We start from the raw sequence: 17087 nt of genomic DNA, 5'->3' as shown, positions 1-17087 counted from the left end.
CCTTGCCATGACAAGCATTTGCACAGAGCTGCATACAAAACCACCACTGCTTCCCAAAACTGCCATAAGACCATAGGAATTTATATAGATAATTGTGTATAGCAGTAGGATTGCCGTTTTCCTATGAAGATTAACAAACTAGTTAGCTTAAAAGAACATGTGCTCTACCATCTATTGAACTCTTCTGAACACACAGTAATACTTCAGAAACTCTGGAATAAAGCTTAAGTAAACTTTACTAAAAGTAAAATTTTACTTTATGAAAAGTAACTCTACTGAAGGTTAGCTACTAATATTTTGAAATACTTTTTTTAAATTTACATGTATGTTTGGTATGAAGACACTAATTACCTCAACACAAATGCAGGCTATTAGAAAAAAGACTTCAAAAATCTGAAAAACAACATAATTTCAGATAAGCCAATACAGTTGTGCTCTGTGAAATAAAATTACTTCCTCTTACACATAATAAAATTGAACGCACTTAATTCATGTAAAGTTCCACAGTGGCGGGGTTTTTTTGTTATTTTGTAGCATTTTTTAAGTTTTTTTGCCACACCATAGAAGAGATTAACAATCCCATTTAGTAATACCATACAGTAATAAGTAGAAAATGCACGTGACTCTGGGCATCATATTAAAAGTCAGATCTGAATGTCTATTGCGCAGTAATGCCATTAATTTCATACCAGTAAGAGTACACCTCTGAACCTAGTTTGACTCACTCGCTAGCAATTTCACTAGTTCTGCCACAAGTACATACCCAAACAATAACCCCATCTAACAAAATAAAATACTTCTCTTGTTGAGAGCGGACTGCCTCTGAGAATAGCTTGGCACTCACCCCAGTTAGCTTTATTACCAGGAATAAACTTTATGAAAGATCGCTATACATAAAATAGAGTCTCAGCTGCTCAAACAGAAGATCAATGGGACTTGTGATAAGAGATTAACTTGGCAATCAGACACCCAGTAGTAACATCGTTTTAGTGGTTTTCTTTTTAAATTACTCTAATAAAACACAGACACTATGGAAAGACCATGCACCATTTTAACATTAAACAACATTTATATACCGTTCATAAAACTCTGATGCAGAAGGTAAATGCAACTTATTCCTCTAAATGGAATGTCCCCTATAACAAAAGTTAAAGCCATAACGTTTGAAGGGATTTCACACTTGTGCCTGGATTGCCCATGGAATAAGTGAACTGCTTCATTTGAGGGTAGTTAGGTTACAAAGCATCTGAAAGGAAGAAGAGTTCAAATACAGCTTAGGAAAAAATGGACATGTGGTACACCAGCTCTGAGGCAGAAAAGCCAACAGACAAAGCAGAATGAACTACAACACCAAAAAGGTCTCCTCTGTTCTGAAATTCAGAGTAGAGATACAGCTAGGTTGTCAGAGGTTTGATTAAATCATTCATTTTACTACAAAACCTAAACTATCAAGCAACGTCATACCCCCCGCCTTCTGCAGGAGTCATTTACACCTACAGAAAAACGAGTCAGTATATTTAAAATAATAAAGGTATCACCTTACCAGAGCAACATAACATCTACCCTGTTAGATTAGATCACTGCCAGCCTGAATATGCATTTAGAGGACTTTTTATCTCCATCTGTATAATGAAAACTCTGTTACTGAAACCAAAGGGAAGCCACAAGAGGCATTTAATAATACCCCTAAACCAGCTAATTTTAACTTGCACAAGAGCAGGAAGAATCAAAGAGAAAATCAGAGGTTGAATTTGCTGTGCTGCTCCTAGTTGATAAAATTCTGTAGTGAGAATATGTCAAAAGCAATTTTACCAAATAAATTGTTTAAAGCAAGGCTTCCTTTAGAAACGCAGTAAGATACTTCTTCCCTAACTTCCTTGAATAAGCATGGATCTATTTGCTAACATTTTCAGAGTATCTAAATCTCCAGAACGTAAGCTGCCACTGCAAATGGAAAGGTTACCAGGATGGCCACAGGACCAAAAGAAACACTGTTACGTACACAGAGTAACTGGGGTCACTCCAGGTTTTCAACTTCTGCGTAATGCAATGGGGTAGGCAGGGGGACCTAGGAGCTCAAGTAGTAGTTCCCAACCAAAGAAAACCAGAATATGCTCTGAAGAAATATAAGCAAGAACCAGGAAGAACCCACTGGATTTTAACTGTTTGTTCCTTCCCAAATGAGCCAACTGGTGGAAAAGAGCTGTAGAGCAGGGACAGAATGATAGGAAGAGGACCCACAGCTGCAGTTTTGTGCTGTCAGCAATAAGGGACTGGCTGGGCAGCGCACCCCTTTCCTCCCATTCCCCCTCTGCCACCATGCAAAGACAGACAAGCAGCACAGGTTAAGACACCACGCCAGGCGAGACCCTGCCTTTCTTCCTTGGAGGGAACCAGTCAAACCAAGCGAGGGAAGAAACCCCTAGGTTGAGCTGAGGAAGAGAAAACCAATTCCTCTGTGAATCAGTGGGGGCCACAGGAAGGATCTTGTGGCATGTGAAGCATGCAGGCTTTGGCCAAAGAGAGAAGGGAAGTAGCAGCCTCTACTAATAATGGAAGAGGTCCAGCCAGAGTTTGCCGGAGCTTAAGGTGCAAAACATGCTTTTCTTTGTTTCTCTGGGGACAGGCGAAGTTGTGAAGCAGAAATCAGGAGGGGAAAAAAAAAAGTAATCTCATCAAAAAAAGTGAAGGTCTGAAAACCATTTATCTAGAGGTAACATTTCCTCCTCCAGGTTCTTGTCTGAAAGGCACCAGTTGAATCTTCAATCCTACAGTAGTTGCATGAACAAATCCAAGACTTCCAATTAAATTCAAAATAATGAATAGTAAGACTAGCCATGCAGCTCGCCATCAGTATCACCCAGCTTTAAATATACATCATCCTGGCAAGTGCTCTTTGGTGGGCAAGTGTCCCCTCTCCCCCTACTTTTCCCACTACTCATTCCTGGTCCTTCTTGCCCGCCTCTGCCTGCCATACTGCCAGATATGCCAAATGAGCTGTGTCACATGGCTGTGCTCCACAGTAGTCTGCTTAAAGAAAGGGGCGGGGGGAAAGAGGTTAGGAGGGAGAAGGCTGGTTGTTTTTAAGTAGACTCCCACGCAGATCCAGTTTATTTCTGAACATATATATTCAGAAGGACAGTACCTCTGAGAGGAAGAAGTACTAAAGACCAAGCAGCTAGGGTCAATAAACTTCTTAAAGAGGCTTTTCCCCTCAAGCCTGTTTATTTGTGTGTTACCACATTAACAAAAGAAATATGGGGGTGACACATGGAAAGCCATTGTTTCTTATTTCCCAGTGAGTCTGAGGTCTACAGGTGAGGGCCTCCACACCTGCACATCTCAGGAGACTGCAGAATTGAGGAAATGAAGAGTCCTGGATGCCATACACAGAACAGGGGGCACACATCTTCTCTTCTGGATCACATCTCCTCGCTTTCCAGCCTTGTCTTTGAACCTGTAGCTCTATTGTAAATGATAATACTGGGAGCTATCAATTTCTAATATTAAAGTTATTAAGCAACTAAGCTGGAGTCTTGTTGTACTGCGTCTCCAGTAAAGTAGGCTCTCTTTCAAAAGAAAAATCAGAAAATTTTAAAAGGCACCTTGGTTAATACAACTGCTAAAAAAAATACTTATGCTTTAAAGTTCTCTTAAATTTCTATTACCAAGTTTTAACCTCATATTTGGTAGTTTCTAGATCCCTAAAATTCCCAAACCAATCTTTAACACACTAACTTCGGCCTTTATAAAGCACTTATCAGCATGAAGGAAACAGCTTAAATATCCTGGTTTACCATCTGTTTTTTATACCTAACATGTCTCAAGGGCAGTAAGATTCATAGGACAAGGTAATCATTTTATTAGACCAGAAGATAGAGCTGATGGTAGAAGGAGGAAAATAATACATAAGTTTTTGTCAAAATGTAGAAGTCATGAGATCCTCTCCAACTCCTACCCTACCACATGAGACAACAACAGCTAGACAGGGATCCAGAAGTAAAATTCCTCTTAAAGAACAGAAATAAGAACCATGAATGCTAATAACTGTAACTAGTTATCTATGCAGCCATTATTATTGATAGATTAATTTCAATAAAGATGAATTCCTAGAGTTCTGCTTATTAATATTTCCAACTGTTCACATGAAATCCATCCACAGCACATTCCTCAGCAGTTTTAGGTAACCTGAAGCATCTGAATCTCCTCTCTAGCCCAATCATGAACATTGGGAAACAGACCAACAGATTAACAGATTTTAAGAGAGAAGGAATTGTTAGGATCTCCAGAGCTCTTTCAGTAGGTCTTGACAAGTCATCTTGTATATATGGAAAAATTTAGGTTTCAGGTATGGAGTTTTATATTAGAATACATTCTACTGTACACATTGTAGATTGTAAAAAAACCCACAGCTTCTGTTGCTTCCCAGTTCTGTGTCGGGTCTACAGCAGTTGAACCCTTCTGCATCTGCCTACCCATATTCTGGAAGAAATCAAGGTGTGACCCATATCCTAGTCCAGTTTTAAACAAAGTCCATCTGATAGTGTTCACACGCAGACCAGTTCCTCCTCCTGGGAATCAGTGACCTTTGCTGCCAGGATTCCTGTCTTTCTGGCAAGGATGAAGGACAAACGAAATCCTTCAGCTGTGCAAAAGCAGAATATTCTAACACAAAAAGAAAAGGCCAAGAAATTGAAGGCATTTATAGTTGAGAAGAACTTGGCCCACACAATTCTCAAAAATCTTGATATCAGTGACAGAAAACGTGCATTTGACATTTTAAGATTGGCCCATGATACTGCGTCTACTGCCAGAAGCCCTGTCCCCCAGAGATGAAGATTTTGAAAAGAGATCCTGAAATTGCTATTGGAGGGAGATTACAGACTCTCCTTCATGAGCAGGAGGATGGCTTGTATCAGTGTTACAGGAAAAGCCAGGAAAAACAAAACCAGGAACTCCAAAGCTAACCCTTGTCCTCCCAGCGGATTACTTCCTAAACTCATTTATAAATTAATAGACAGCCAGACCCTCTATAGTTTGCTTTCCCTTTTCAGATACAGGTTTCTTCCATGAGATCCATAAAGGTCCATACAGCAGGGAAGTGGCAGCAGGAGCCAATGCTCCAAGTTCAAACCCTGGATCTAACCATGCATCCTTCCCATCCCTGTAGTATTACTTCTCCTTAGTGCCCTGTTATTTCCTTAACATGTACGCTGTGTTCCACCATTGAGAGATTACTCAATGCTAAAGCCATCTTTTTAATCTCCTGCCCAATTTCTTCCTTTCATCACTATTCTCCTTCTCTTCCTTCCAATCTCCTTTTCATTTTTTTATTCTCAACAGTTCATACATCAGTCTTTCTCCCATGTCAGTTTGCCACAACATTACTCAACATACCTCCAAGTTCCATCCTCAGAACACATTCATTTCTGAAAATATTTTTAAGTACTACTTGAGAAGTTACGGTATTTAGCATACCAAATCCTGCAAAAGGACACAGGCAAAAGACACAGTACCATCTACATTTGCTGCTGTCCTTATTGCACCAACCTTCAGGACTTGACCCTGACAAGATGTTACTGAAAAGTCCCAAAGGTTTCATGGAGCAGGAGTGCCTAACAAACACAAAACTAGTACAGATGTCTGACAGGAACTGAGTGGAGGATTGAAAGGAATGGAAAAGATGAAGTACCTACTTTATTCTTGGAAGATAAAGAAGGGCCAGGAAGCTTTGGAGCCAGCAGAGAGCAGAAAGCAAGTGGGAAGCAGGCAAGAGACCACTTTGCTTTTTTAAAAAGGACTTTCTCTCAATTACGAACTGCTGTAGAAAGCCATCATCAACAGCTAAGAGCCATGTTGGAGAACTTTAAACATTTTTAAATAAAGTGATCTTAATAGCAGTACCAGTCCCTTAGCTCATACTGTACCCTGAAGCATCCTTAGCTGAGACTCTACACAGCAGCCAGGCAGCTGCACCACTGTGGTTCCACATGGCCTGATGGGCAGGGCTGAACACTACAGGGACACTAATTTAAAAAAAAAAAAAACTCACTTATATTTGAAAAGATAAGTGAATAATTCATTGTATGAATTATTTCATACAACCTTTCAAAGTTATTATATATTTACGCAAGAGGCTATATTTACGCAAGAGGCATGCCCTGAACCCACTCAGAGCTCAGTTGTGGCAGGTACTGTCCTGACACACAATTTTATTACTGCTTATTATTGCATATGCCAAGTCCTGGGTCACACGAAGCTGTCCCAGTACAGGAGTTTGTCTTGCAGCAAAGTCTCAGAAGACTACAAGAACATTTTTATGAATGAGAACTATTTTATAATATAAAACCTCATACAAACATGGGAGTATGTGTTTATAACCAGCTTGCCAAAGACTAACAAACATATACTGCACCTTACAGAAAAGATGTTCCAGGAGCATCACGTGTCATTTTTCGCTAGTACATCACATTAGCATACCGGAATAGAAAACATCATTATATAATCAAGACATTTTTTCAATACCATTCTTAAAACTTGAGAACAAATACTTTGGAAAAATTATGGAGAAAGTAATATTTGTGAAGAGAGGTGGATAAAGGGAAATGAAAAACTGAGCCAAACTTGGTCTCTATATGGTGGCAGCAAGCGGAACTTGGATTAGAGGACAGTGAAATACTGTCCCTTCCCCCAGCCAGAGCTCCCCTGCGACACACTCTGTTCTGCAGTAAGCCCAGGATGATATACTTACAGCAGGCAGCATTAGCTTGCTGTATGCTGTGGTCAGTGTAGTGTGTCTGTATATTACTACTGCATCCACAGAATACAACTGTAGAAGTTGGACTATGCGAGAGCTAGTTCAAAGAGGACTTCTCTGTCAACATCCAGGTTTCTATTTACTCCACTTTTGTATCTTTATGGAACGATCATATAAACTACATGAGCATACACACTGGCATGCATAAAACTTGAAAACCTCAGTTGTAACTCCATTTTTATAACAAGGCTATGCTTCCTGGAAAAAAGAACAAACTCAGCATTGCTCTAAATGAATACCCATTTCTAACCAAATTACACACAACAAAAAAGGCTGAAATGTTCTCCTTAAGCTAAATAACTGTGAAATTAAGGTTTACAAGTGTAACTGAAATTTCCATACCCTGGAGGGATATCACTTGTGCTCAGAGGTGACACACTATTTTTAGGACCATGACATGAGCTGCATTACTTCTAGTACACTTTGATCGAATTTTCAGAGTTAAATATTTGCTGGTCACATCTAGTACAACTGCTGCTCTAAACACTCAGTAGTGTTATGAGCCAGTTTCATCAAGGTTTTTGTTTGAGAAAAGCTTCAGTTGAAGCTTCAGCATGGAATCTACATACTCTTTGATTCTGCATTTGGAAGGAGAAAAATCACCTCTCTTTAATCTCTAGTTACATGCCTCTATTATGACCTATTCTAAACTTATCTCCTGGCATAGCAAACGGAATTTCACTAAATGCATAGATAGATATTGGACACCTTGTTTCCACTTTGAGCTCAGTATGGAAGGTAACACTTACCCCTAGTAGTATGACATTAAATCTAGAGTAAGTTTTGTATTTCCATTCCACGTTTTACTTCCTCACACCCCTTTCTCTCCACCTACCCACCTCCCAGAGAACAGCAGAGGCCTATGCCTCTTGCTCGGTAGCCTATTCCAACAGCTGAGCCACAGGAAGGTGCAGCGCTGCACAGAGGGAAGGGGAAGAGAGTGTGTAGAGAACCTGCCAGCTAATGGAAAATCCATTTTAGATCATGCTGTTTTATTAAAGAAACCCAGAGAAGCAAAAAACCCCCATGGCACTTAAAGCAGCTATTCATAGAAACCTATTCCCTAAAAAATATGGTGTAATTGTGTACCAAAGAACTACACATACTACTCCCAGTCCCAAAACATTCTTATTCAAAAATCTCCAACTTGGTAAATGATTGCTTGAATAGATATCAACTTAATTACTAATTTTAATTTTTAGATAAGAGAAGTATACAAGATTTTATAGTCACTAAGTATATGACTTATGCTGCTGATACAGATTGCTTAAATTCTGAAGAAAAAAAATAAAATACTTACCACAGTGGGGTTACCGCTGCTGATCAACTGGCTGACTTCATGAAAAATGCTTTTGCAGTCAATTGATTTGTCTAATGATCCCCGTTTCACTATCACCGCTACTGCTAATAGAATCTGCTCCCGAACGTACTTTTGAAGGCTGTGAACAACATTGCAAAAACACACTTGCAAATAATTCTGAACATCAATGCTCAATAAAATTTTAAACACATTTCTTTTTCAAACATTTCATGTGAATTCATAAGGGAAAGCCAACAACTCTACAGAAGTCAACTAAGTGTTAAGAAGGGAAGATAAATTATTGTTGAAATCGTCTTCCACCGCTACCCTGAGAAACAAAAAGGCTAACCCAGACTTTATGCAGAATCCTACATGTTCACAGGTATTTTTTCTATACTTACTTAGGCCTTTGTAAGACATAGGTTAGAAGGAATGTTCGCAGTGACTCAATGCTAGTTTTTTCCAAGAGAATCCATTCTCTTACAACTGCTTCCATTATTGCTGTAGCAGCTTGAAAAAGGACATAGTCCACTTTACTAGTTTCTGTGGGGAAAAATAAAGGCAACTTGAGTATCAGAAGACATACATGTATTTAGCTTGTATGCATTTCCACCAAAAAATTAATGGAATTTAGTATTATTTATTCTTAAATTGATTTTTTTTTTGCTATGAAAACAGGCAAAGAATTTACAAGTCAAAAGGGGGGAAAAATAATCAATAACCCAATTATCAAATTGTCCAGTATTTGAGTCAGTGACTCAAGGGAAGAGAAGCTGGCTATGCAAGGAGACTGGGCCAAAGATCAGGAATAAGAATGATAACACAACTGTGGAACAAAATAAAAAAGATGACAGATTTAGTCCCAATACATTAAGATATGATTATATACAGGCTGGTGTATTTAAGGTTTTCTACATCATGTTCAAGCTTGCATATTTATCTTGAGGTAATCAAAATATAACTTCCAACCACAGTGTAGGAACCAATAGCCCTTATTATCTAAATATCTGATTGCTTTGTATATGGATGCACTAAAAAAACTAGAAAAAGATGTTATGGAAAAAGGTAACAGCTTGGGTGACTATAAAGTATAATTTAAAGAAAAACTCCAGAATCTGACTTTAATTTATATGACAATAGAAAGCTACAGAGACATTGTTGTTGTTTTGCTTTTAAAAATTTTAACTTAGAAATAGCAGGCAGTATCTCAGCAGCCAGCTTCAAAACATTCTGAGCTCTGTAGAAAACACAGAAAGAGCATTCAGAAAGGGTGTAGCCACAGGGTGGCAGAAGGATAAATTATGAAATGGTGAAATAAAATTCCCAAACAAGAAGTAGAGTTTGAGCTATGGTGGGTGACCTGCCAGGACTAGAAAAACTGAGTTTGAGAAAACCTTGGTCATGAGATGATGGGCTTTAAAAAACTACAAAACAAACTTTCTTCCCCTGATTATATACACACAAGTTTATAATATACATTTCCTTTATATGCAAGTTCTATATCCAAGATAGTGGCCAATTTGCTAAATGTTTTTAAGTAATTTAATCAAGCTTCAAATCTAAACCCTACACAGGTAAACATGCTTAAATCAAAATAAACCACCTTTAAATCTACTTAGCTTAATTTGGAAAACTAAGTAACCACTTAATTAAAAGATTAATGTGTATGTCTAACACATACATAAAAATTAGCCAAATTATTCCTGCATGGCAATTTTAATTCTGGCATTCGTTAACTTCTGGGTCTTTGGCTTTTCAAACTGTACAAAGCTCACACAAAAAGAGAATGCTATTAGAAAAGATGATGGAATTTCTCCTTTGTGTCAAATACCACAGATGCACAACTGCAATCATTAACAGCACAGAGCTCCAGCACTCAGTGTAAGCTTTTAACTGGTCAGAGCACCATTATCCTCTACATGAAGTTACTAAAGAAAGACAGGACAAGTTTTGCCAGTATGCTTAACAGCTATAAGCTTACAGCAGCAGAACATAGAGCCTCACGCTTCCTGGGTTCGACTTCAGGTTTTTAAAGACACTGCATGGTTGTTCCCCTTTTCCTTACGCTCATCATCTCCATTGCTCTCCCTGCATTGCTTGTACACTCTTCTTTCCATGAATGCCATCAACATCCCTGTTATCTCTCTCCACCTCTATTCCAATTCCTGTCTTGACCATTTTTTTTTCGTTTCTTTTTAAAGCCATCTATCCTGATCCTCTGGTTCCTGCCCATCCTTACCTGCACATATCCTTTCAGTAGTACACTTCAACTCTTTTATTCTTCATCACGAACAGCTTGTTTCCCTTCCCTGGTTCCCGATTTCACAATCCCTGCCTCTCCCTTCTCAACTCCCAAGTCTTAACTAGCTGTTCTTTCTGTCCAAACTATTCAAACACTTACTCAAGAAGCACAAAGTTTTGGGAAAAGTCTCTCGGTTCCAGGTCTCAGCATCACAACTGCCTACACTGCCAGGAAAAACCTGCCCCATGCGGAAGCATGCTGGTTTCTCAATGGTGGTAGCATACAAACAGTTTAAAGATGTAATATTTCTAGTCATCCAAGAGGTGTTAAAAACAGGATCGCATTCCTTCCAACCAGCCGCATTTCAGAAGGAAAAAAAAAAAAAAAAAAGGAAAATTGTCTGCAGTGATTTCATGAATTTTCATTTTTTATTTCTGATTAGTGATGAATACATCACTTAAGAGATAAAAATGGTCTGCAAACAAAGTTACTTAAGTAAGTTCTTTTGCTCACTCAAAATTCTCTAAAAATCAATGTGAAAATAGAAAGTATCAATTTTGCTGACCCATAAACCAAAAAGTGTGATTACAGTCTTCAGGACCAGATTAAGAACTACTATAATATACTAAAACCAGAAGAAATTCATTTGCAGAAAAAATTTTGGTTGAGGAGTGGGTTGTCCTGGTTTCAGCTGGGATAGAGTTAATTGTCTTCCTAGTAGCTGGTATAGTACTATGTTTTTGAGCTAGGTATGCGAAGAGTGTTGATAACACACTGATGTTTTCAGTTGGTGCTAAGTAATGTTTAGTCTAAAGTCAAGAATTTTTCACCTTCTGATGCCCAGCCAGCAAGAAGGCTGGAGGGGCACAAGAAGTCAGGAGGGGACACAGCCAGGACAGCTGACCCAAACTGGCCAAAGGGGTATTCCATACCATGTGATGTCATGTCCAGTGTATAAACTGGAGGGAGTGGAGGTGGGGGGATCACCACTTGGGGACTAACTGGGCATTGATCGGCGGGTGGTGAGCAATTGCACTGTGCATCATTTGTATATTCCAATCCTTTTACTATTACTGTTGTCATTTTATTAGTGCTATCATTATCATTATTAGTTTCTTCTTTTCTGTTCTATTAAACCGTTCTTATCTCAACCCACGAGTTTTACTTTTTTTCCCCAATTTTCTCCTCCATCCCACTGCGGGGGGACGACGGGGAGGGAAGTGAGTGAGCAGCTGCGTGGTACTTAGTTGCTGGCTGGGGTTAAACCACAACAGGGTGTAGGAAAGGAACCACACCCTGCTCTATATATCACAGTATAATTTAACAACACAGTAGTAGACCTGCAATACTGACATCACAATATTAACAAATTTTAAGTCTCTAATCCAGTAAATATAGAAATAACTGCTAAAAAAATACTGTGCAATGAATTAAGTATGAAAATAATCATATTTTAAACATAATTCTAATATTTCTCTGTTCATTCTGGCAAATTCTTTGAAAGGAAAGTTGCTTTTTTGTGTTTTTGGCATGTGTTCTTTTCCACAAATTTCCAGGTTTTCCTCACCAGGTTTCAGAGTCAGCTTTCACTGAAACTTCCCCCTCGTCTCCCCCCAACACTCACATCTGGTCAGTACAGTGGTGCTGAGCAGGAATCTTACCTGCTTACTGCTCCTGCAATTTTCAGATTCTTTAGCTGCCAAACTCTAATGCCAGTAAAAACAGACTTATTTTTAAAGACTTTTAACACAATCACATTTACAGCATTTCCAATAAAACCCAAGGAATTTCTGATAAAAGGTGATACCTACCTATCTCTTTCCTTTCTCCACAAAACTTCAAATCAATACTCTCTTCTTTCTACCAGGTGGACAGAAACTTTTCTAACTTTTTTTTTTTTTTTTTTTAAACAACAGTTGGGCCGTTAACAGCAACTTACTAAGACATTCAACCTGAAATAAATTCTCACCATGGAAAATTTCAGCACCAGTGCAAAATCTGGCAAAAGTGTATAAAACTGCATTGTTGGTTGATTTAATGGAAAGTATCAAGCCAAGCAATCACACTACAGGCTCTACAAGCTCCACAGATTAGACAATGTTACAATAATCATGTCAGGGAGGAAACCTGAATCTATTAAATCAGTTTAGGAGCTTAGCTACATGAAGTGACACCTTACAGCTTTAAAGCTGCCAGAAACAAAACCAAAAAAGGCAGCAATAGCCTTCACCCTCCATCAAAAAGTACCCCTCATTAAAATCAAAACTGATGTTCATATTCCCAGCTGCAGAAGAGCACAGTTCCAGTTATAAAAACAGGTACATACTTAATTTAATTTATTAAAACTTACCCAAAATGTGTTTGCAAACAGCAAATGGTGATTTTGATTTTCTAAATGATAAGAATATGTGCTCAGCATGTTGGCGTTGTTCATTATTGACCATGGAAGGTGGTGCCTGAAAGAAAAGAGGGGGGGGAGCTATTCAAGCACTAAAACCCCATCCCGATTGTAAACATATATGAGCAATGTCATGAACTTATAAATATTTGCCTTGTTAAACATCAAAACCAAGTATCTCTTGGTAAAACTGCCTGCTCTTTCTGAGTCACAGCCTCTTCTTATATACCACTTTGTATTTATATCATGTGCACATGAGTGTGAATATTGAGACATCAGGCAGAGAGTGAATAATTCTAGGTATTGTGTTCCTAATGACGCTTCTGAAGAAAGATAAAAGCCAGATCTAAACTCAACCCAATCCTTTTCCTACTCAAACCAAAAATATTGTTGCACACCACTAAATGCTGCTACGCACGCTCACAGTCACGGAAACAAAGCACTATTTTTTCTTTAGTTCTATGTTTGTTTTAAAATACTGAATTGTATAATCAAGTCAAGGAATTAAAAAATTACTACAGATATGTTCTAAAATTAAGTACTGGCAGTAACATACTACCCTCTAGTGCTTAACGTTAAAGTTGACATCCTAAAGACTGAGTGAGGGCTCCGATGAAAGAGACAGGTCAGCCCATTTGGGGATGGCTACAGTGGTTCCCCAGCTGCCTCCCCTTATATACCCACCCCCTTACATCATGGGCACCTTGGCTGCTCAGGTAACACCTGCTGCTCCACTACTGCTGAAAGCCAGCTCCATGGTGGTTTCTACCTGAAAATCAGCCACAGGTAAAGCATGAAACTAGGTAGTAACCTGGACCACTGCGAGATGGGATATTGCCTACAGAGTGCAGATGAGAGCTAACCGCCTGCATAGCAGCCTCATCTCATCGAAGAACGCCAAGACGCCCCACAAGATAAAAACAATCCTGCAGAAAACATCAGCTGCTCACAACATCAATGCTGCTCTCCACTTTTACCACTAATATTCTCCAATTTCTGCTGTCTGGGATTTATCTGAACAAGCACATGGCACAAAATACTCTTACAGGGGATTGATGCCACAAGGCAGTGTAAACTGAACTGATGCGCCTTTGAGAAAGGAACATGCACGCATAGAAAGATTGCATACAAACTGCAGAGCCAGGTCAAGGTGACAGCGTAGGTTATCGAGCTTCAGCTGAATGTCCAAACTCCTAATTCCAGTCCTGTCTGTAGCAATCTGAGGAGAATGTGTGTGCCATATATCTTTTGGTTTTGATTTATACCCACTGCTTTGGTAATAAAAGCATTAAGACCTTAGCATAAAGACCAAGGGTTTTAACTTAAGTGAAATATTTTTCAGTAAGTAAAACATATCAAATCTGATTTAATTCTTTCACCCTTGACAAAACACAAGATAACAGAAGATTCAAATATGAGCAAATAACACCACAGATTAAAACTCAATAATCTGCGTAAATGAAGCAAGGGAGAGCAGGCTGCTGATCCTTGGATCAAGGGGGTCCTAGTAAGCAGCTGTGCTCCTTCCTACACAGCCAATTTCTGACTCTCACAACCTCTCCTGTGCAGATATGATGAATGCCTGTGAGGGGAGCAAAATAAGTAGTGGAGGAAGGCAACTGCAAAAAAGCCTTGTGGATGCAGAATAAACACTCTGTTGCTTCACAAACCTGCTCTGCTCTACAGCCAATCTGGGGGCAAGACCTCCCTGGACAGTGATTTGAACATACACAGGACAGCCCAACCTTACCAGCTCTGGGGACAAGATCACAGTGTTTGTCCATGCCCCCTTCTGGGCAGGCGTCAGTTCGTGTTAGCTTGTGCACAGGCATAGACGGCAGCGTGCCTTCAGTTCACGTGTCTTCCACGTGCTTGGAGCAGCGTCTCAAGTCTCTAAGTCAACAGGTTGCAAGCAGATGCACACACAGAAAAGCTTTCAGATATTTGAGGCATTATGCACTGCTGAACAACTGAGACAGAAATAAGCTCCATGGTGGTACCCAAGTCCTTCCAGGACACTGAGCTTCGGTGAACTCCAGCCCAACAGAGAAACCCAAACCTTAATAACTTTTAAAGCAAATGTAAACTTGTAAAGAAGCAGCCGCACCAAATTGGGGCACGTGACACTTCTGTGATAAAACCTCAACCCTCCCACGCGCAGCCAGCCATCAGCAGGAGCTGTTCCCAACCACCCGTGCTTTCTGCAGTCTGAAGGACAGTACGTCTCTGTGTGGACTCTAGCGACATTCACTGCAACAGAGCCAGCTGTACTGAATGCCAGAAGAACATTTGGAGCAGGTTATCAAAAATGCAGGAATGACCTACACAGCAACAGCCTGATGTGCACTTTAGTCAGTGCTATCGCAAATAAACCAAACCAAACAAACAGTCCCATTTTTTTCCCTGTTATAAGGGGGAAACACATTGTACAAATGCACAGAGAACCAGACTGCGGAAGTGATCACCGAAAAGCATCCCACCAAAGGCAGGTTATTTTCATCTGGATCAGTTACCCAGCCTGGTTCACCATAAGCCAGCACAGAAACCTGTGCCAGCACAGCATAGAACATAATGGCTGGTGACAGGCTGCTTTTTTCAGCACTAATTACCATTTAAAGTGCATTTTAATCTATAGCCTCTGCTGTTCTGCAATGCCATGGGAATACTCTGAAGTCTCAAGGAACACACAGCTTTGGTCAATGAAGTTTTGTGAGAACTAAGAATCAAATTTCTCTAGACAAGTGACTTATTTTAATAACTTTCTGCTACCAAAAGGAGAGGTCCCACTCCTTTCTTGCTCTCACCTACATGGTCTTTTCCTTGCATTATCCCATCTATCAAGCAGCCCGCCAAAGGGGGGGGGGGGGGGGGGCAGGCAGGGTGGCCAAGGGAAATGAACAGTCTTTTGTTACTTTAATAAGCATCAAGAAGTCAGACAAGTGCCAGAGCCAGTGCAACGATGGGGAGAAAAGGAGGGGAGTGACATTGCCCCTTCAGCAGTACTGACCTTGCAGCTCACAGCTCTGCAGTGTTGCGAAGCCTCACTAATTACAGCCACATTAGAAGGAATCCTTTGGGTGTGACAAAGCATAACATTTTCAAGTCTGGAGTCATTTATATTCACATTCTTAAAGCAAGAAGAACAAATCAGGGCTACCTGATCTTGAACTAATTTTGCATTAACAAAGCATATTTGAGTCTGTCATACAGAGATCGTATCTATTTTCAGCGTTCTGTAATACTTAAGGGCACTTTCAAGGACATCAGCAGCAAACTATAGCACCATTTAAAAAAAGACAGAATTAGTGTTTTATGGGAAATACCCCCTTATGCTTACAATAACTAGAAGAGAGACCTCTAATTTTACATTATTTTAACTCTTCTACTTCTCTGAAGTCTGATTTACAGAAGACCTTTGGCACCTTGAAAAGGCATACAGCACATCATATTCCTGTATTAATTTAAAAAATTGCAATAATTTAATAATACATTTTGCAATTAGACTCTCAAAACTGTCCAGAACAAAGTGCAACAGGTAAGCTTTAAACTGCACTATAGAGCCACCAGGGGGAGCTTAAAGCTCACAGTCTACTACCTTCAAACACTCGTTATCTGTACACTGAAAGTATTTTGAAGTCCAGCTAATGTAAGGCTTTAAACGAAAGCCCAGCATATACATATTCTGTGTGCAAATTTCACATTACAAGAACACTGGCTTAGGTAAGTTCAAGAGCCCTGGAAGCCGGTGCCCAGCATCCCCTCAGCACAGCAGGGTTAGAAACATACCCCAAGTACCCATTGCTCTTGGAAGGTCCCCCCCAAAATACCTACATGTTCACTGTTTTCTTTCTAATTGTCTCCTTCAAACTCTTCTCTACCATCCAGCTTACAGTGAATTAAAACAAGTATGGTAATGATCAGGCTCTTTTGGCACGTTGAAACTATTGCCCACTATACCACTTTCCTTTCTACGCTGTCTGATATTACTGCTAACACCCATCTGCTCACTTTTTTGACTTAGAAGTTACCTATAAAAAAGTCACCAGGACAAGGATCATCTTTCTGGTTTTAGCATAGCAAGATGCTGCCCCATAAGAATAGAGCTTCTATATAACACAGTATTATAAATAAAATTACATCCTTTCAGCTACCAAGACTGTCTGGATACAGAACAGGAACAGCAACAGCAGTGCCTACTGATCAGATCCAGTGGGACTACTGACTCAAATGGCAATTATTCACGCAAAGGAAAGAGAAACTGAAAAATGACAAGACTGGAAACACTCTGGCAGACTAGCCCTAATACTTTCAGGACTACTAAACTTATCTG

The 17087-nt window shown here is 39.6% G+C and overlaps 1 protein-coding gene across 2 annotated transcripts in view; it reads right to left on the bottom strand.

Annotated features, from left to right (window-relative positions):
* The window catches only part of XPO4 (exportin 4), an 86420-nt gene that overhangs the window by 50036 nt on the left and 19297 nt on the right, over positions 1 to 17087 (bottom strand). For both annotated transcript variants that reach the window (XM_030042781.1, XM_030042782.2), the window contains exons 2-4: positions 12710 to 12815; positions 8519 to 8660; positions 8118 to 8256 (exon numbers count right to left, since the gene is read on the bottom strand). In XM_030042781.1, the coding sequence (XP_029898641.1) occupies positions 8118 to 8256; positions 8519 to 8660; positions 12710 to 12815 (387 nt within the window). The remainder of the gene's footprint in view (positions 1 to 8117; positions 8257 to 8518; positions 8661 to 12709; positions 12816 to 17087) is intronic.

This window comes from Aquila chrysaetos, chromosome 19 (assembly GCF_900496995.4).
Source record: "Aquila chrysaetos chrysaetos chromosome 19, bAquChr1.4, whole genome shotgun sequence".
NCBI lineage: Eukaryota > Metazoa > Chordata > Aves > Accipitriformes > Accipitridae > Aquila > Aquila chrysaetos.
This window is presented reverse-complemented; position numbering and strand designations above follow the sequence as displayed.